The sequence below is a fragment of the Haemorhous mexicanus genome, chromosome 3 (genome assembly GCF_027477595.1).
Source record: "Haemorhous mexicanus isolate bHaeMex1 chromosome 3, bHaeMex1.pri, whole genome shotgun sequence".
Lineage (NCBI taxonomy): Eukaryota > Metazoa > Chordata > Aves > Passeriformes > Fringillidae > Haemorhous > Haemorhous mexicanus.
Genome location: NC_082343.1, coordinates 1,285,051 through 1,305,013, shown reverse-complemented (window position 1 = coordinate 1,305,013; position 19,963 = coordinate 1,285,051). Strand labels below are relative to the sequence as shown.

At 47.5% G+C, this 19,963-nt stretch overlaps 1 protein-coding gene across 3 annotated transcripts in view; it reads left to right on the top strand.

Moving 5' to 3' along the window:
- The window catches only part of PLCB1 (phospholipase C beta 1), a 345,096-nt gene that overhangs the window by 234,019 nt on the left and 91,114 nt on the right, over positions 1 to 19,963 (top strand). For all 3 annotated transcript variants that reach the window (XM_059840472.1, XM_059840473.1, XM_059840474.1), the window contains exons 11-15: positions 4,472 to 4,629; positions 7,869 to 7,951; positions 13,509 to 13,593; positions 14,065 to 14,242; positions 19,709 to 19,779. In XM_059840472.1, the coding sequence (XP_059696455.1) occupies positions 4,472 to 4,629; positions 7,869 to 7,951; positions 13,509 to 13,593; positions 14,065 to 14,242; positions 19,709 to 19,779 (575 nt within the window). The remainder of the gene's footprint in view (positions 1 to 4,471; positions 4,630 to 7,868; positions 7,952 to 13,508; positions 13,594 to 14,064; positions 14,243 to 19,708; positions 19,780 to 19,963) is intronic.

Genomic DNA, 19,963 nt, shown 5'->3' with positions numbered 1-19,963 from the left:
TTAACTCCATGTATTGCAAATAACTTTCACCTGGGAAAACCATGGTGGATGAAGCCAGCAAGGATGCACTTCCTGAGACAGGAGCAGCTTAAAGCTACAGAGCTGTGGAAGTGCTCTGTGTGGGGAAACGTGGGTCATATCCTCAGCTCAGATCAGTCAGCATCCTGTCCTGGCAGGTATTGGTTAGCCAATCACATTTTTCAGAAAAGTGATTTTTTTTTGGTCAAAATCCATTTTCTCCTTAGGCCACACAGGGTGATGGGATGCAAATGTAATGCATGGCATTACTGTAGACACTGCTTGTATTGGAGAAGGGAATACACAGTGCTTTCAATTTCCAGTATTGAAAAATTGATCTGTACTCAGGCTATTAAAAATATACTGGGAGTGTTCCCTTGAGTGTCTGTGCTATCACATTTGAGAATGCAAAAGGGGTATTTTAAACTAAATGCAAATAGGGACTCACACCACAGACATTTCTAAATAATGTATGCAAAACCCCCACATTTGGGAGGACATTTCTCATACTCTCCATTTCAGAAAAACAAACTGTTGGGACTGTTCAAATGTGTGCTAGCATTTTACACTCTGCCTGGGGGTCCTTCTGAAGGTTGAGTGGTTTGGAGGTTGAATATCCTCTTATCCTTTGCAGGAATCCTTCCAAAACATCTGAGCCTTATTAATAAGGTGTGGGAAGTGTCATGTGGCAAGTGGTGCATGTCATGATTTACTTAAGCACTTTGGAAGGTGAAGGATCTCAGAGCCCAAAACACTTAGCACTGATAACCACCAGGAGTCTCTTGGGAAACTGTTTGTTAATCCAAACTCCCCGTGCTCTGAGGGAAAAGAAGGACAACATTAGAGCAGTTTCCTAAGTGGAAATGGGTTTTTTAGGCAGTAGAGTTCAGTGGATCCCTACGAGAGCCAAGATTTCATCAGCAGATGCTCAGGGATAAGCACATGGAAATGTGAGTTGTTATCCCCTGATCTGTGCTTATGCTTGTTTGCACCCTGCACAGAAAAAGAGCCTCTACTTAACCCAGACATTGGAATTGCACCAAAAAGGTTTTTGTGGTAGGAAAGATAATCTGCCATAACCAAAGGTGAAACAGGAAAAAGCTTAATCCCAGAAGAAAAAGAAAAAAAGAGACACGTTGTCACTTTGCCGACTCCACTTGGAATTTCAGAGCTTTCCAGCCCTGGCCAGTTCCTTCTGTTATTAACAGATATTTGTCACTGGTTCCAGCAGGAACTGAGAATTCTGATGGATTTCAACAGGAGTAATGTTAATACCTTGTGCAGTATTTATGGTTGCTCCACCTCATGGATCAGACAGAAACTGGAAACAGGCATCTGCAAGTAAGGGGTTCTGTTACACGGGTTTTAGTGCAAGGTAAAAACAGGGCAAAAGCAGACAGTGCTTTTTGTGAAGCAAATCCCAAAATGTGCATTTCCCAGCATAGCCTAAACACAGAATCACAGAGACAATAAAATGAGGATTCATCTGCATTGTAGCATATGCCAGTCTAGATGAAGTATTTATATGTCCCCAGTCAGCAAAGAATCTTTGCAGTAAATGAACTCACTGCCTCCTTAAAAAGAAAAGTAATTTCCTTCAAGAAATCCAGGAAGATCTTCTCAGCAAGTCTGCTAGAAAGCAGGGAACTGCATCCATTTTCTTCACGTCTAAAAGAGGCACAAAGCCATTCTTCCATTACTGTTACCTCTCTGCTGCAAGAGATTTGTATCTGAATGACTGGAATCAAACCTGTTGCAGCAGATGAAGACAACCTGGCTGGATATCCTTCCCTGAATCCAACTGGACTTCTTTGTTGGCTTGGGTCGGAATTTTTTTGGGGGGATTTTTTTTTTTAAAGTTTTTTCTTCTTAATTTTTAGATTTATATTATCTCATTATTAGAAAAGGACAGTTTAATTGAATCTCTCCCTGCATAATCCAGTATCACATCAGGAAATTTAACTGACCAGCTTATTGCAGTGGTTAGCATATTAAATATTGATTTGAGACCTAATGGAGGTGCCATTAATGACTGCAGGGGGTTTGTTTCATCTTGTACTAAACTGCAGTGCATGTTGTGAGAAAATGTGGTCTTGGTCTCCTGAGTCTGAATTTCACATCACTGGTCAAGGGATAACAAAATCCCATGAAACTAAGTTGTTGTTCTTATTGTTGTTGTTGTTGTTGTTGTTGTTGTTGTTACTATAATTATTTGATTTCATGTATTTGTTGCTGCCCATCAGAAGCTTTGAAGCTGGCTTCAGCTGGGTTATTTCTCTGTTAGACTGAGGGCAGGATCCAGCCCATGGCACTGACTGTGCCCCAGGGATGGATCCAGCCCATGCCCCTGACTGTGCCCAAGGGATGGATCCAGCCCATGGCACTGACTGTGCCCCAGGGATGGATCCAGACCATGCCCCTGACTGTGCCCCAGGGATGGATCCAGCCCATGGCACTGACTGTGCCCCAGGGATGGATCCAGACCATGGCACTGACTGTACCAGGGATAGATCCAGCCCATGGCACTGACTGTGCCAGAGGGCAGGATCCAGCCCATGGCACTGACTGTGCCCGATCCAGCCCATGGCACTGACTGTGCCAGAGGGCAGGATCCAGCCCATGGCACTGACTGTGCCCCAGGGATGGATCCAGCCCATGGCCCTGACTGTGCCCCAGGGATGGATCCAGCCCATGGCACTGACTGTGCCAGGGATGGATCCAGCCCATGGCACTGACTGTGCCCAAGGGATAGATCCAGCCCATGCCCCTGACTGTGCCCCAGGGATGGATCCAGCCCATGGCACTGACTGTGCCAGGGATGGATCCAGCCCATGGCCCTGACTGTGCCAGGGATGGATCCAGCCCATGGCACTGACTGTGCCAGGGATGGATCCAGCCCATGGCCCTGACTGTGCCAGGGATGGATCCAGCCCATGGCCCTGACTGTGCCCAAGGGATGGATCCAGACCATGCCCCTGACTGTGCCCCAGGGATGGATCCAGCCCATGCCCCTGACTGTGCCAGGGATGGATCCAGACCATGGCACTGACTGTGCCAGGGATGGATCCAGACCATGGCACTGACTGTGCCCCAGGGATGGATCCAGCCCATGGCCCTGACTGTGCCAAGGATGGATCCAGCCCATGGCCCTGACTGTGCCCCAGGGATGGATCCAGACCATGGCACTGACTGTGCCAAGGATGGATCCAGCCCATGGCCCTGACTGTGCCAGGGATGGATCCAGCCCATGGCCCTGACTGTGCCAGGGATGGATCCAGCCCATGGCCCTGACTGTGCCAGGGATGGATCCAGCCCATGGCCCTGACTGTGCCAGGGATGGATCCAGCCCATGGCACTGACTGTGCCCCAGGGATGGATCCAGCCCATGCCCCTGACTGTGCCAGGGATGGATCCAGACCATGCCCCTGACTGTACCAGGGATGGATCCAGCCCATGGCCCTGACTGTGCCCCAGGGATGGATCCAGCCCATGGCCCTGACTGTGCCCCAGGGATGGATCCAGCCCATGGCACTGACTGTGCCCCAGGGATGGATCCAGACCATGGCACTGACTGTGCCAGAGGGATGGATCCAGCCCATGGCACTGACTGTGCCAGAGGGATGGATCCAGACCATGGCACTGACTGTGCCCGATCCAGCCCATGGCACTGACTGTGCCCCAGGGATGGATCCAGCCCATGGCACTGACTGTGCCCCAGGGATGGATCCAGACCATGGCACTGACTGTACCCCAGGGATGGATCCAGCCCATGGCCCTGACTGTGCCCCAGGGATGGATCCAGACCATGGCCCTGACTGTGCCCCAGGGATGGATCCAGCCCATGGCACTGACTGTGCCCCAGGGATGGATCCAGACCATGCCCCTGACTGTGCCCCAGGGATGGATCCAGCCCATGGCCCTGACTGTACCCCAGGGATGGATCCAGCCCATGCCCCTGACTGTGCCCCAGGGATGGATCCAGCCCATGGCACTGACTGTGCCCCAGGGATGGATCCAGACCATGGCACTGACTGTGCCAGAGGGATGGATCCAGCCCATGGCACTGACTGTGCCAGAGGGATGGATCCAGACCATGGCACTGACTGTGCCCGATCCAGCCCATGGCACTGACTGTGCCCCAGGGATGGATCCAGACCATGGCACTGACTGTGCCCAATCCAGACCATGGCACTGACTGTACCAGGGATGGATCCAGCCCATGGCACTGACTGTGCCCAAGGGATGGATCCAGACCATGGCACTGATTGTGCCAGGGATGGATCCAGCCCATGGCCCTGACTGTGCCAGGGATCTCCGTTGCGTTCTCGCGCTGTTCGCCTTTGGAGCGCCGTCCCTCTCAGCCGAGGGCCCGAGCTGCTGTAGCTCTGTGCTTGTTAGATCAGCTGTACCCCTCCTGAGGCCAGCCTGACCTGCCTTTGTGTGCTCTGTGCAGCTGGCCAGCTGGCTGGCAACTCCTCGGTGGAGATGTACCGGCAGGTGCTGCTGTCGGGCTGCCGCTGCGTGGAGCTGGACTGCTGGAAGGGCCGCACGGCCGAGGAGGAGCCCGTCATCACCCACGGCTTCACCATGACCACCGAGATCTCCTTCAAGGTACTCCTCTGGCCTCCTGCCTCACCTGGGCTGGGCTCTGCTCCTGCAAAACCCTCCCTGCCAGCGTGGGAGGGGCAGAAATGGGAGGGCAAGAAGCTGCTGCAGGAGGAAATGACAGAGCAGCTCAGGACGGCTGGGAGAGAGGAGCTGCGGCATTTGGACCTCGCGCGGGGAGAGGCTCGGGGTGGTCGTGGCAGAGGGAGCAAAAGGGATTTTGTGGTGTGACAGCAGTGCCATCTGGGGACTGGGCCCTGTGCCCAGGTCCATGCTCCTGTGCACGTCCCTGCAGCGAATCTCACGGGGACAGATGCCAGCCAGGGCTGAAGGACCAGGCACAGCCACCACAGCTGGCTCTGCACAGAGAGAAATGGGGGTGTGGAGGCACTGGGAGAAACAACTGGTTGGGTTACAGCTCCAGGGGACAGAGCTGGACAGGATTTGGACAGCAGTAACCAGCACATCAGTTCACCCCTTTTCTCCTCTCTGCCTGGTCACTGGCAGTGGGAGGCAAAAATCCTGAACTGACACAGGAAGTTAGCAGCTAGATCTCAACAGTTTTTGCAAGCCTTTAAGTTCTGTGAGCAGAGAATATGCTGCTCATGGCCAGATGGACAGGCTCCATGCACAGAACCCAGACACTTGGCATTGTATTTGAAAAGAATTAAGAAGTGTGTGTGCAGTGTCATCCCTGATTCTTGGGACCAGACCCAAAGCACTGGAGGGTGAAAAAGAAAAATCAGCATCTTTGGGGGCTGTGAAGGGATATTTGTGCCATTCAAACCCCAAACATATCATCTTTATTACTGAATTTCATCTTCCCTTTCCTGTTCTACAGTGTAAGGTAGAGACCATAGCCTTAGCAATAACCTTAAATTGTTATCTTCTTGTTCTTCTTCAAGGTGTTTTTGATCTGAGGTGTTAGAGGAGCATAATGGAGATGTTTGCCTGTAGTATCAGGATTGGTAGGCAGCACAGCAAATCATTTTTGAAGTGTGAAGAAATAATTCTTCTTCATCTGAGACACTAACTCACCATGGAAATACATTTCTAGCACACATTTATTGTGTGCAAGGATATGTGGGAAAATGTTCATTACTGACTTTGGTTGTGTTCCAGGTATTACGTGTGGCTACAGCTCTGAGACATTTTTCCCATACTTGAAACCTGTTGTTGGGTGGGGTTTTTTTGTCTTCCAGTGCCATTCTTTAGGGAAGAAAGCAAACAGGTCTGCCACAGAAGGAACACTGAGTTTCACTTGTACCAGAACAATCCCTTTTTTTCCAGTTTGCTTTCTCTAATTCTTCCCTGATTGAGTTAATCACAGAAACAGGGAAAACAACCTTCTTGCACATTTGTTATTAACTTCCCAGTTATATTTATGGGAAGCCAATTATGCTTATAGGCATGGGGTTTGATTGCTGGAAGTCTTTTAATTGAGGGAGATGGCTTTGACTGCTTTGGTCATGAGCAGGAATTTAAAACAAAGTTAATCTGATTTTTAAAAGGATCATTAGCAGGAACGAGGATTATCCCTGGATATTTAGATGTTCAACCCTTGGCATTGTGCTGGCAGGAGAGATATTGGAAGGTATTTTAAACCTCCTCAGGAGTATTTCATAGGTCATTTCAGGGCAGGCAGTTTTTAATCCACCCAGAACAATGTGAAAAACATCTCCATTTCTTTTCAACACTCAAACACTCAGTGGTTTGAGTGTGTGCTGCCTGGCTGGGGAGGAGCAAAATGGCAGGGAAATAATGTGTCAGGAGTGTGAGAATCACTTCATGCCTTGAATGCTCAATCATGTATCAGCTCACGTTTCTGCTGTGACCAGGGCACAGGCTTCTGCTCAGTCTGGCAGCTTTCACAGCCTCAGCCAGCCTTCCTCAAGTGCAGAGCAGCAGCACTGGCACTCCCCATCCCCGTGTCCTGGCTGGTTGGTTCCTTGGTTTGCCCTTGTCCAGGACTCAGAAATCCCTAGGGTGTGTCTCAGCTGTGAGTGTGAGCTGCTGCCAGGCTGGGACCCTGCAGGGAGCACCCCTGGATGCCATGCCATGTCCAGGGGTCTCTGTGTGTGCCCATGTTTGACCCTGCAGGGCTGATCCAGGTGAGGCATTCTGCAGCTGCAGCCAGGAATGGAGCCTGCCAGCTTCTCTCCCTCTGGCCATGCAGCATGTGCCTTGGCTGGACCTGAGCTCTTCATCCTCACTTCTCATCAGCTCAATCCTAATTCCACTCCCCAGGTTATTTCCCCACTCCTGCAGGGTTCCATCCCCTCTTGCAGCAGGAGGGCAGTTGAAATCAAGTGGGCCAGAAGAATGTAGCAGAAGCTCAGCTTTTCTTTTAGGAAGTGGATTTCTTACTGTTATGCTTCTCAGTTGAGCCTCTAAAAGTGCAGAAAATGAACCAGAGGAATCCCCAGAGAAAGCTTGTTTAACATAAATACATCCTTTAGGTTTTAGTCATCCCTGTGATTTGGTGTGGCAGAGCCTTATGGGTTCTTAGAAACTCCAGAGTTTGCCAGCACATGAAGATCTTCAGTGTTTTCTGTGTTCTTCTGGAAGAGAGATCTGCTCCAAGAGGGAAATATTTCATCATTTGTAACAATGAGTGCATTTATTGTGCACCTCACTAAAATCATTGTTGTCAAATGACTTTTCTGCTGGATTTGGGGTTTCCATTTTGTGTAGGGTTAACAGGAAACTTTATGGACTTTCTGATAATTACCACAGAACCAACTGTTTTAATTGAGTAAAGATTTCTTTTTTCCTTTCTTTTGCCTTGAAGGGATTTCTGTCATTGAAAAAAAAAAGGAAAAAAAAAAAAGAGGGAACTAAAATGTGAGCCAGAGTAACTAAGGATTTTATGGATAGATGCTTGTGGCTGATGATGTTTGGAAGATCTGCATTTTTATTATGGCACATGAAAACTGTAGCTGCAAGCATGGAACAGCTCCCCACCAAAACCAAACTTTACATTTCAACTATTGATTTTGGCAGACATAAGTCATTTCTTGAGAAATGTGGTGCTTGACACTCATCAGATGTTTTGGAGATTCAGTTCAGGTTGAAAAATTGGGTTGTGGCAAGAGCACATCCAGAGCTCTCTGGGATGTTTAGGAAGGAAGGTCTGATCTCAGGGAATGATCTCAGAGCTTGTTGGGTCCTTCCTGTCCTCAAAGGCTACAGCTGTGCTTCTTTAGGGAGCTGAGTTTGTAACTGTGTTTATTTTGATTCTTTAGGAAGTAATAGAAGCTATTGCTGAGTGTGCATTTAAGACATCACCCTTTCCAATCCTCCTTTCCTTTGAAAACCATGTGGACTCGTAAGTAATTCCCACCTTTTCCTTGGCTGATGGTTCATTTTCTAGAAGGTCTAGGCATGGAATTGTGTGTGCACCTGTGACCCAAACAGCAGCTCTTACCCAAAAGTGAAATTGGGCCTGTTCTGGAAAACCTCCCTGAATCAGAGCCTTTTCTTTGGGAGGGGAGGTTGGATTGTGGGAAGGATTTTGTTAACTCTTCACTCAGTGTGTCCTGCTGGAATGCAGCAATACTGCAGTAAAAGCAGGCAGTGTTTCACCTGCTTGTGACCCTGGTCTGTGCTACAAACACCTTCAGCATTTGCTCTGTCTCGTGTTAGAGGCAGAGGCCAGGACCTGGACTTCTAGGACTGCAGAATAGCTGGTGGGGGTGGCCAGGAACTGTTCATTTCTGTCAAAAATAACAGTTTGCATAAGTTCATTTCATTTTCTTTTTTTTTTTTTTTTAGTTACAAGAAAAGGACAATTTTCCTGTGTAAGAAAAGAAAAAATAGATGAGAACACTTCTAGCTTTGTCCCAGTGATCTAGTTTATTTTTATAGTTCTGATTTTTTTTTTTTTTTTAACATCAACCTTGGTTCTGAATGCAGAGACCACGTGGTTCAAAGTGGGGTGACACTGACACATAACTTGTGCCTCAACTTGATTTGCCTTTTCCCCTTTTGTGTTTTTTTGCTGTGAAAACATTTCCAACACTTCTGAGGACAGTTTAGACTTAGAAACTAATTTTTGGGTTTGCTTTTGGTTTTTGGGGTTTTTTTCAATGTAAAATAAAAATATTCTTGGGGGCAGCTCTGAATGTTTTAACACAACTCAGAAATGGTGTTGGCTCTTTTGTTTCTGAAAGAGCAAAAGGTGAGGGCTAACTGCTTTTCCATTTATTTAGGAGGAACATTCTTGCCCTCCTAAAGGGAAGGAACTGGTAGAAGAAGCTGTGTAAGAATGTTTTTAAGGAGCAGATGTGACAATTATGTAGGTAGAAAAGTTAAAATCAGAGGGCTGAGCTCCACTGCCTGAATACCTCAGGGTACAAATTTACCTCTTGGGGGCAAATGTGTGTTTGCTCTGCACACATTTCGAGGCCACATGGTTGTGATCCAAGGAGCTGCCTCTTAAATCCTGCTCAGTCCTTCCTGTCTGCCTCTGCAAGCCCACCCAGAGGCTGCCTTCAGCTGCCTTCTCAATGGCCCCCTCATCTCTTTTGGTGTCCATTGTGTCCCTTTGGGTTGCACTCACCTGCTCCTGCAGGTTTGAACTCACAGAGCTTCCAAACGCAGCCTCTGGCCCTTGGGAGGGATGCCAGCCATCATTTCTGAAAGTGTTATATTTTGTACTCCTTCTTCTGGATTTATTATGATATACATTCACTCTGTTCTTCTGAGGCAGAGGAAAAACAACAGCTCAATTATTTGAACCACAAGGGTTCCATTTTTCTTCCTTTAAAGTCATCACGACTTAAATCTTCAACTGTTCCAGGGTGATCTGTTCTATTTTAGGAAGGTGAAGAAGTAAAAAGATTTATGAAATAAACTCCTGTCAGATATAAGTTATATACAAAAGTGGCTTTAAAATGCTGAGATGAGCCAGTGTCAGAATTGAAGGCAGTGTGGCACTGCAGGAATGTGACTGGAAAGGGACAGAGTTCCTGCTGCATTGCTGTTAGTCACAGCTTGCCCCATGGAAGGCACTGGACCTTTCTCTCCAGGAACCTCCAGCCATGGAATAAGGAACAACCTGATGTGTGCTCTCTGATATCCTTTCCATACATTGCTGAGACACAGGTTTTTACAAAGCAAGTTGGCAAAACCATGACCAAATGCTCTCTCTTTCTGAGGCTTTCCTGCTAGTGGTTCTTTTCTGCTCTGGTAAATGATCAGGTTCAGTGTGTGTGTTTTCTGGTGTTGTTTTGCCTGAAAATAATTTCTAGTTATTTTACCAGCTTCTACAATTACCCCTTAATTCCTTCACTAGTTGCTGGAGAAATCTGCAGTTAGTCATGTCACTCACAGAAAAGTTCACCTAATTTCATGGAATGCTCCTTTTGTCTTTTCATTTACTTGGAATGTTGTTTTTCTCCTGGATCTTAAGGCTGGACTTTGCCCTAAATGTTAACAAAAAGTTTTTTTTGAATTGCTGTCAAGCAAATCCTGTTTCATCAATTCCTACTTCTAGGGGACCAAATATTTTTTCTGCTTTTCAAGTTGTGAGTGTAATTTGTGAAATTCTGCTCCCCTAGAAATGTTGGCTCAAACAAAAATTTGGTTTTAGCCTGTGTTCATGGCTTGTAAACAGACTGCAATTATCAGAGGTAAATAAGTTTCACATCATCACATAGATATGCCAGTGTTAATCAGCACTGGACTTAAAACACAATTTTTCTTTCTTCTGGTTTATGTTCAGGGGAATATTTTTGACACTTTCTGTCCACCTGGGGGAAAAATCACTTTTTAGCACATTGTGTAAATCATCTCATTTGCTTTCCTTTGATGTGTCTCCTAGAAGGGCTCCTCTCCAATATCTTCACAGAACACGAAGGATTTTATTTCCTGTACTTTAACTCCACTATTTTTGTATTTTTTTCTTGAGACAAGCATGTAACTTTTAGATGACATAAAATATTATGTATGTCATCATTTATAGTGAAGTCAAAGCATGCCCACTGAGAAGAAGACCACTGAACCAGGCTGTGGCTCTGTGAAAAAAGCAGAGGAGTGCCCTGAAAATGTTGAAAGGACCTCAAGGAGACCTTGGTGTCTGAAATGGGGCTTGCAAGGCGATAAGCAATCTGCAAGTCTGAAAGCAGACACTCTATAATTAGAAATGCACTGATGACATAGCAGAAAGGTTAAGTGATCCTTGAGCAGTATCCATATAAGATTGCTTCCAAGATTGAATTTAATTACAGTTATTCATGCTGCTGGTTTCTGGCTGGAATTGTTGCTTCAGATATTAACAGGATTTTTATCACTTTTTCATCCCACACTTTGAATTATTTTAGACTCTTCTGGGAAGCATCTGTGCCTTTGTCTTATGCAGAGGAAGTATCTCTGCAGAAGTGATAAAAATGTAATGTTGGGAGCAGCAGTTGTGCCAAGGAGCCTCTGTGGCTGACCTTCATGATAGGCATGACACAAACACAGTAAAACAAAGTGCAGGCAATGCAATGATGGTAATGAAAACATTTCTTTATATTTCTGTATCTCCAGGTATCGTGCTCCTACGTTATGTCCCCTTGCCCTGGCACATTTTGGGGGCAGCTCTAACAATTCTGTGTGCTGCCTGTCTGTGTCTGCACAGTGAAAATCATAAAGCAGATAAAGTCAGACAATCAGTTTTCACTGCAATGCAGGAATGCTGAGAGAGTTTCCAGTGAGAGGAGATGTGGACCAGGAAATACTTGGGTTTTGACTTCCTAACAAAATTGGGGGAACGTATTGATTTACAAAATTTGGTGTTTCTGTTGCTCTGGTTCATAGTTTTCAAAGAATGGAAAATGAAACCAATTTTCCAACTTCTTAAAATGGGGATATGTAATCTGCCATTCCTAATGATCTCTCACTTGCAGCAGCACATACACAGGTCTGTGTCTTAGGGAGAGAGAACACAAAGATCCACCCCACAGTTAAATGCTGGTACTCCTAAAGTTTTTCTGTCCCCTCTTAGGAGCTTTTAAAAATATTTGCACACATAGTCCAGTTCACAGAGACAAGTAATTTTGAAATGTCAAGATTTTCTTCATTTGGCCTTGTTTGCTACCTCAAGGGGGTTTTTGTGGTATTAAAACCTGTTGGTTTTTCCCATAATTTTCCTGCTTTCTGCCCCTGGGATGCAGTGACATTGGAATTTATACGCTGAACCAACATCATGTTGCATTTTTCTCGTTTGCAAAAATGAAAGTTCTCACTGTGCTCTCTTTGAGGAAAACATGTAATTAAACACAGGAGATCAGAAGAATTTGTTCTAGCTGTGGTGGTGACTGGGAATTCATTACATTTAACTCTTGCTTTTTATTTTTTCAATTCCTACGGAGAGTTCTTTTTAGAGTTGTGCCCATTTGAGGATGATGATGATGTCACATCTAATTACTCCAGTTTCAGTAAATGCCCTCTTTTGATGCAAGGAGTTGTCCTTTGAGCTTCCTGGCTTCTGAGAGTGTGGATCTGTTCAAAACACACGCTGGTGGAGCAGACTGAAATCAAACTCCTCAATGACCCCTGGATTTCGGGCACATGCACTCTGCTGGAGTGGTGCCTTTGTTTCCCTTGCTGGCTGAGGGCTGGAAATACCCAGCACAATGTCCCAGCCTGATCTGCTCTTCCATCACCTTCTCCCATGTGGGTTCTTTGTTCTGCTGCCTTGCTTGTCTTCAGCTTGATTTTCCACCCTCAGCTCAAAGTGCCTGTTAGCTTCTTTTTGTGCAGAATTGGCTGCGTGCAGAACACAGCATTTGTGAAATGCTGTTGGGATTTAAACTGCATGCAGCTCCTGCTTTGGGGAATAATTTGAAGCCTCCTGGCAGTATTTTTTGTCAGTGACTGAGCTAATGACTGCTTCACCCCCTCTCTGCTTCCAGGGGCAGCCAGGATGCTGATCCCAGGGGCATTACATTTTCTGATTGAAATGTCATTTGGCCACCCAGCCTTTTTCTCAGCTCTGGTTTGGCCACGCTGACCCTGGCAGTTGGTAACCACTGACCAGCTGGGCACAGCCAGGGCTGAACTCCTGCTTTGCAAGAGAAAAATGAGCATTTTTTTTCTTTTTTTCCTCTATACCCAGCTCTAGTTTGTCATGGGAAGTAGCTCCATGGTAACATACCAGCTTACAGCACCCCTGTCTCCTCCATGATATGCAGATCCTAATTAGCAGGAGCTGAGGAAGTTATATTAAGCCCTATAAACCTGTTCTTTAATCGAGGCTTCCCAGCAGAGTGTCAAAAAAGGAAACTTTCAGAGATGCCTCAGCTCAGATGCTACGCATTTTAAACAGGCACATGTAACAAAAATCCTCAGCTTTCTAAAATTAGAGAGTGGCTGTGGTTCTGAGCTGCATTTGGAGATGACTGGAGTAATGTTTCTGAGCTCTAACACCTATCTTCAGTCCTAGAACTTCCATCTCTGGCATGCAGGAGTTACTTCATCTTTTGGTTGTGCTTTGGGAGAGTTGGTTCTAGGCAGAGTTTGCTGAGGTTCAGGTTACTCACAGAGGATGTTGGGAGAACTGCTGTAGTGCAAGAAAAATGCCAGGCAAGTGTATAAAGTGCATGAGGGGGAAAATACTTCAATTTTGAATAAAAGCATTGCCTGCAAGAGGCAAATTCATGCTATGGTTGTATCACTGTTATTGCATTCACTTAGGCCTTTGCTTCGTGTATGTTCCCTTTGATAAACTCCATCAGAGGAACTGAAATAATTGCATGATATGTGCAGGTCTGACTGAAAAATTCACAGCTATTGGATCAGGAAATTCTGTCTAGTTTAGGGCTGTTAGGTACTCCATTACTGCTGCTGTCACTCTGGAGCGTTAGTAGGACTCATTTCTTTCTCTCTTTTCTTCCCTTCAGCCCTAAACAACAGGCAAAAATGGCAGAGTACTGCAGATTAATATTTGGAGATGCCCTGCTCATGGATCCCTTGGAGAAGTACCCGGTAACGTGCCTTGGTGTCCATCCCATCACAAATGGCTGGGGCTGTTTGCTGGCTGTCTCAGCCCTGCCTCGCTCCTCATGTGAAGCCTCTCAGTCTGAAGGAGGGAGTTGTGAGCTGTTGGTGACTTAAGCATCATTTGTGATGCAGAGATTGCCCTGGTATAGTGGATTGTGATCTTTTAAATGCAGTTGAGCCTCATAGCTGCCATTTTAAAACCTAGACTCTCCCATCTGAGCTAGTACTTATTTTGGTTCTTACTGCAGACACTTCATAAAGCATTTTTCTTCTGAAGTGCCCTCAGTAGCCCTGTTTCATTGAGTGTTGGCATTGCCTCTTGTGCAAAATCCATTTCATTTCAACAGGGCTTACAGAGGTCACAGCAGTGTCCTGTACCACGTGCTCCCTAGATAAACTGCCCTCAGCCTGTTTCTTCTGCTGCTCTAACAAATCTCTCCTCTCTCTTCCTGGAAGCTGGAAGCTGGGGTTCCTCTCCCAAGCCCTATGGATTTAATGTACAAAATCCTGGTGAAGAACAAGAAGAAGTCTCACAAGTCAGCAGATGGGAGTGCCAAGAAGAAGCTGTCGGAGCAAGCTTCCAACACTTGCAGTGACACATCCAGTATGTTTGAGCCTTCCTCCCCTGGAGCAGGTAGGACTTGGCTCTGGTGATCCTCTTCTCCCTCAAGCCCAAATGCAGCTGCAGTGCTGCAGCCAGGTCAAGGTGCAGCAGTGGGGGTTGCTCAGCAGGAAGCAGCACTGCAGTGTCACTGATCCTGGATTCCTGTTCTCTGAGGAGCTCTCATGGAATGACCCAGGGCTCACTGATGTGTGCTAACATTTCTCTGCCCTGCTTTTTGAGGACAGGCAGCTGCCAACTCCTCCACCCTTGGCTGCCTTTCCTGTGTGCCCGAGAGCAAATAGAAATGTTTTCCTTTCCTTGTTGCCTCTGGGCTGTGCCTGCCATCATTTGGTGCCCTTTCAGACAGAACCTGTTCCCCAGAGCCTGCAGAGTGTCTGCAGTGCCTCAGGCTTTAGGATGGAGGGATGAGATCCTGTTCCTCAGGCAGGGAAGGCTCAGCCTGCTGATGTCCTGCATGTCATGGACCTCTGTTCAAAGTGCTCTAAGGTGTTCTTCTGTTCTGAGGGGGAAACTGGCAGAAATAACAAAGTCTCTATATCCTGATTCCTAGCCCAGTGTCTGTTCCCTGAACTGCAGTTTCTTCTCCTATCCAGACTGGAATTTTGTGTTCTTATAAGCACAGATATTTATGCCCCAGCAGTAGAAAACTCACAGAGTAAATTGAAAGCTCTGCTGAAATATCAGTTCATTGCCATTTAAAAACTTTTCCCCATTGTTTGTAGTTTTTCCTGAGCTCTGATTAACTGAGCTGAAAATTTTCATGCTGGCAGTTTGCCCCAAGCTGAATTAAGGAGAAAGAAATCCTGCTTCATTTGTGGAGAACATTGTTTATCCTATTAGCAGCAAAAAAGAGTTTTTAGCTGTTGTTTTTAAGGAGCTATGGAAAGGGCATGCTTTGGAGTATGCTCTGGATTTCAAAGGAAGATTCATCCCTGTGTCAGGGATGACTTAATACTGGTTTCTTGATTTGCTTTGGACAAATCCCAAGCAGGAGAGGAATAAGTGTGTGTTCAGCTGCCTCCTCTCCAGCGTTTGAAATCAGCCCTGCATTCCCACTCTCCCTTTCTGTGAGCAGCACAGGGTGAGGACAGGGGCAGAGACACAGCCTTGGCTTTCTGAGGGCCTGGGCTGCCCAGGGACCACAGCTCTGGCCTTCAGGAGCCTCTCTGGGAGCTGTCCTGGGAAGAGCCCTGGGCTGTGAATAAAGATGATGATGATGATGATGATGCCAGGCAGAAGGGTCAATCCCATAACAGGGTGTGTAATTTTACAAATTAACTGTGACTGTTATGCCTGTATTACCTCTGCAGCAGCTTCTGGTTGTGAAGATGAGCACTTACAAGTTAGAAAATGCTGGATCTGAGAGTGCCAAATTGCTGTGGTCACTGGGTTCATCCATGGCTGCCAACACACACTGCTTGCAGTCCTTGTGTCAGCCTCTGCTTCTCCTTTAGCACCTGTGCCTCTTTCTGGGAATGCAATTAGTCAGTATTTCTCCTCTCTCTGTCATCCAGTGCTTGATCCTAGATGGAGCATCCTCAGTGAGTTTCTGTGGGGGTATCCAGGCTGCCTGTGAGCTCCTGAAAACAGCAGTGAATTTATCTGAATGGTACCTGTGGGAAGTGCAATGTCATTAAAGCTGTTTTAGCTGAGGACAGACAATCTGACAGAACTTAAGAACACTCTAGGGATGAGTGATGAGGAACACCCAGAATGGCATTTTTCCAGAGTGCTTTGAATTTTTAAGTATTCAGATCTCCAGAGACTTGCAGCTACAGCTTGCAGCTATTTCTGTAAGTCAGGTGCCAGTTTTTCTGTCTGTGGACAGTTAAAAAAAATGATTCCCCATTTTGTAAGAACCTTGAGGTAGTGAAGAGTTTCCACAGGGCAGAGCCCAGGAGTGACCATGACACTTTTCTGCTCCCATCTCCATATTGGCAGTGTGTCACCCTGGAGCTCTGCAAGCCTTGTGCTCCTCTGCACCCAGCACCAATTTCTTTCTGGAGTAATGCAATTAATCAGAAGCCTGATTCTTAACATTTCCCAATGTTAAGTGTTCCAGTGCTCCAACCTTAATATAATCTTGACATTTAGCAACTTGGACACATTATTCAAACTCTATTGGGTTCTGTAGCTCCTGTCAGAATTGCTGCTGATCTCCAGGAGAAAGTTGTGCTGATTTGGCCTTCTGGAGATTCTAAATGAGTTTTTTCACAGCAGTGCAAAACTAAGTGGAAATTCATGCTGGAGTTGATACCAAGATTTGCTGTGTCTTGCACTGCTTGAGGTCAGATTTAAACTCAAGTAAAGCCATGTTTTTGATGTGTTATAAGACCATATGAAAGTGTAGTGCTGGTGAAATAGTAGCAGTAATTAAAGAAAGAATTCTGAGCTTTGTAGGATGCCTTGCAGGAAGCCCATGAAACTGATGTAGGGGAAAAAACTTTTTCTCAAAGTAGAGCAAAGCTGACAAAGCAGAAGAAGAATTTCTGAGATAACCCTTGTGAGCTAGACTGCAATTTTGGTAAACAGGCCTCTTAGAGCTGGCTGCTCCTGCAGGAGGAACAGAGGAAAGCAAGCAAGGTTTCCAAAGTTCTGTCCCAGCACAGAGGGAGCAGTGGCAGTGCTGCAGGGTGTGCACTCCACCAGAAGCAGGCCCATTCTGAAGGGAGCTAAAGCTTCCTGATGGAGCAGTAGTTCAGTACTGTTCAGTGAGCAGATTGTTTGGTTCTCACTGGTAGGATGGTGGTTTTGTCTGAGCAGTGCAAGGAGGGAGGCATGGAAGACACAGACAGAGGGCAGGACTGGCTCCATGGTTTCATGATGCCTAAATGGAAAAGTGGATGCAAGGTTTTGGGCTCAGTGTGTGGAGGTGCTGCTGGTGCCAGCTGGGACCATGGCCCGTTGGTACAAAGCACAATGGTGGATCAAACTGAATGAAGGTTATTTTTCCCTTTTTAAAAATCAGCCAGTGCTGAGGAACAGTGGGAAAATCCCAAAAGGTGATTGCCCCCTGGGATGCTGGTGGCTGCCTAAATGTTGCAGAGCTGACACCAGCAAGAACCACACTGATAATTCATCCTGGCCATTGTTTGAAAGGGTCTGAGAGAGCAGGTTAGCAGATTGCTCTGAACTTCAAGCACTGCCTACCCTTTGGTTTTCTCAGGCTGTCAGTCTCGGCCAGGATGATGAGAATGGATAATGTTTAGCACACTGCTTCCTCGACCCAAGGATTTGGCTTGTCATTCCCAGCCCTCCTGGTGATCCTCCAGTCAGTATTGCTGTGTTACACCCCTCAACCCTCCAGCTGGGCTTCAGCCTCCTTTGCCCTCATTGTTTCTCCCAAGCAGCACTTTTCTATCCCCTCCACACTGCCCCACTCAGCAGGGACAGCTCCTTGAAAACATCCTCCAAGCTGCCCTTGGGGTTTCCTGTGCCCTTCTGCCTGTCACTGGTTGGCAGTAGCTGTGTTTTAACTGGTGGTGGGAGCAGCATCCTCTAATTTCTCTGGCTGCCTCTGTCCACGGGCTTTTGTTTGGCTTCCTTGGAGAAGGGCTCTGCTTTCACTGCACTGCTGTGCCAGGGAGCACTGGAGAGGTGCTGTGCTGACCCAGGTTTGCAGTCCCATCTGAATGCAGACAGTAATGATGGTATTACAGCTCATTGTCCCTTGGACAGCCTCAGGGTGGCTTTGTGTCCCTGCCATGAACCAGGGAGAGGCTGGCTGGGAGCACAGGGCTGTGCTGCTGGGGGGAGGCAGTGCAGATGTACCACACCTCCTGAAACTCTCATCTTGATTCCACGCTGGCAGGCCTGGGTGTTACTTGTCCTGGTTTTGCTGTCTGATGCAGAACTTGAAAATGAGATTTGATCTCCTTGGGAGAATTAAATGTTTTCAAACAAACCCACCATGCACTGTGTACTTTCCTCTCTGGACACTTCCAGCAGGAACAGGCTGCCATGTACCTCGGGTCTCAGAGGTGCAAGCTGGCCACAACCTGCCCACCTCCCCCTTCTGGTGTTCTTTTGCCAGTCTGGTTAAATCAAAGGAGAGCTCCCCATCCAGAGATTGTCAGTGCAAATCCTGGGAGAGCTTGCCTGGCTGAGGCTCCCTGAGCCATCCTCTGAGCCTGTTGAGCAATCGTGTTATTTTCCTCAATGAAACGTTCAGGAAGAAGTGTGTTGGTGAATAAAAGGCTGACATTTCAACATCTGCATCTGGAAGGAAGTGCAGGCTGGGATGTCATCCTTGGGTTGTGCAAGGCACACTCCTGTGTGCTCTCTGTGCTCAGAAGGGGCCCCTGGGCCACACTGGAGACCTGCTGGAGCAAAGAGGAGCCTCTTTATTCACTCAGGGGGCTTGGGATTCTGCCCCAAACTGACAGGAGGAGCTGAGACTGAATTACCATTCTCTGGAGAATTTGGGAATGCTGCTCAATGGTGAGATTGTTGTGCTGCCACTGCTGAAGAAAGCTGGAAGATTTGTGGAATAAAATCTTCAGGGAGAGCTGTCACTCTTGCAGGTGTGGGTAGGGGACTGCAGGATAAGGAAATCTTCCTTTCCAGAGCCTTAAGAGGCACAGGTACACTTGATGACAGCCAGCCCCACAGGAGGAGTTTCTAAAGGGAAAGATAAACTTGATATTCCTTAATGATTTAATTTCTGATGCAACCAGTCAGAACCTTTTGAAGGCGAGGGGAATAATTGGCATTAAAGAATTCTTGCCTTGCCGTGGAAGTTGGCTGAGTGCCCTGCAGTTGGGAGTGAGGCAGTGGCTGTGCTTTCTTTGAGCCATTGGAGCTCTCAGGGACAGGATGAGCCTTGGGCAGCTCCTGCAATTGCTGGGCTTGCACTGCCCTCAGCTGGCTCAGCTCTGCTCCAGAGCCCTGCCAGGCAGCTCCTGTGCTTTGGCTTCTGTGCCAGCCCCTGCCAGCCGTGCTGCCCAGAGCAGGGCTGTGGATGCCCAGCACAGATGGGTTCTGAGCAGCCCTTGGTAGCACAGCACAGCAGCAGCCCATCGATTTTCGGGGTGGTTTCTCCCCCCCGTGCAGGCTGCTGCTGCCCAGAGGGGCTGAGGCACTCCTGGAGGTCCTGCACGGACCCTGCAGCAGCAGCAGGAGGCTGAACTCACACCTCCAAACCCTGGGGCTGTGGCCCAAAGTCGGGAATATCTCAGAGCACTCTGAAACCCTGCCCACACACCGAGCACGCTGTGCTCTGCTCCCAGTGCTCAGTGCCAAAGAGTGAGCATCCAGCAGCTGCAGAGGAAGAGCTCTGGCTGGGCAGTGGGAACTGGAATCCACACTGAGCATGGACCAGTCCCTCGGGAGCAGGGCCGGGTTTGGTGGGGCTGGGACGAACGCACAGGCACGGCTCAGGCTGCTCCAGGCAGTGCCACTTGCACATCCTTCCCGGGTTTGTCCTGCCACTTGTCACTGCTGCCTCAGCCATTCTCTTCTGCTTGGAACTTTCAGGAGAAGCAGAGATGGAGAGCGACGACGATGATGACTACGATGACGACTGTAAGAAGTCGTCGATGGATGAAGTAAGGGCAGAGATGCGGGGGGATTGGGTTGGTGTGTGTTAGCAGGAGTGGAGCTGCCATCCAGTGGAGGAAGGCGGGCAGAGCACCGACCCGGTGCTCGGTGTGGGAGCACAGCTTTGCTGTGTTTGGACTTGTGTTTTCTCAAGGTGAAGAACAAATAGCACCGCAGCAGATCTGTTGGAGG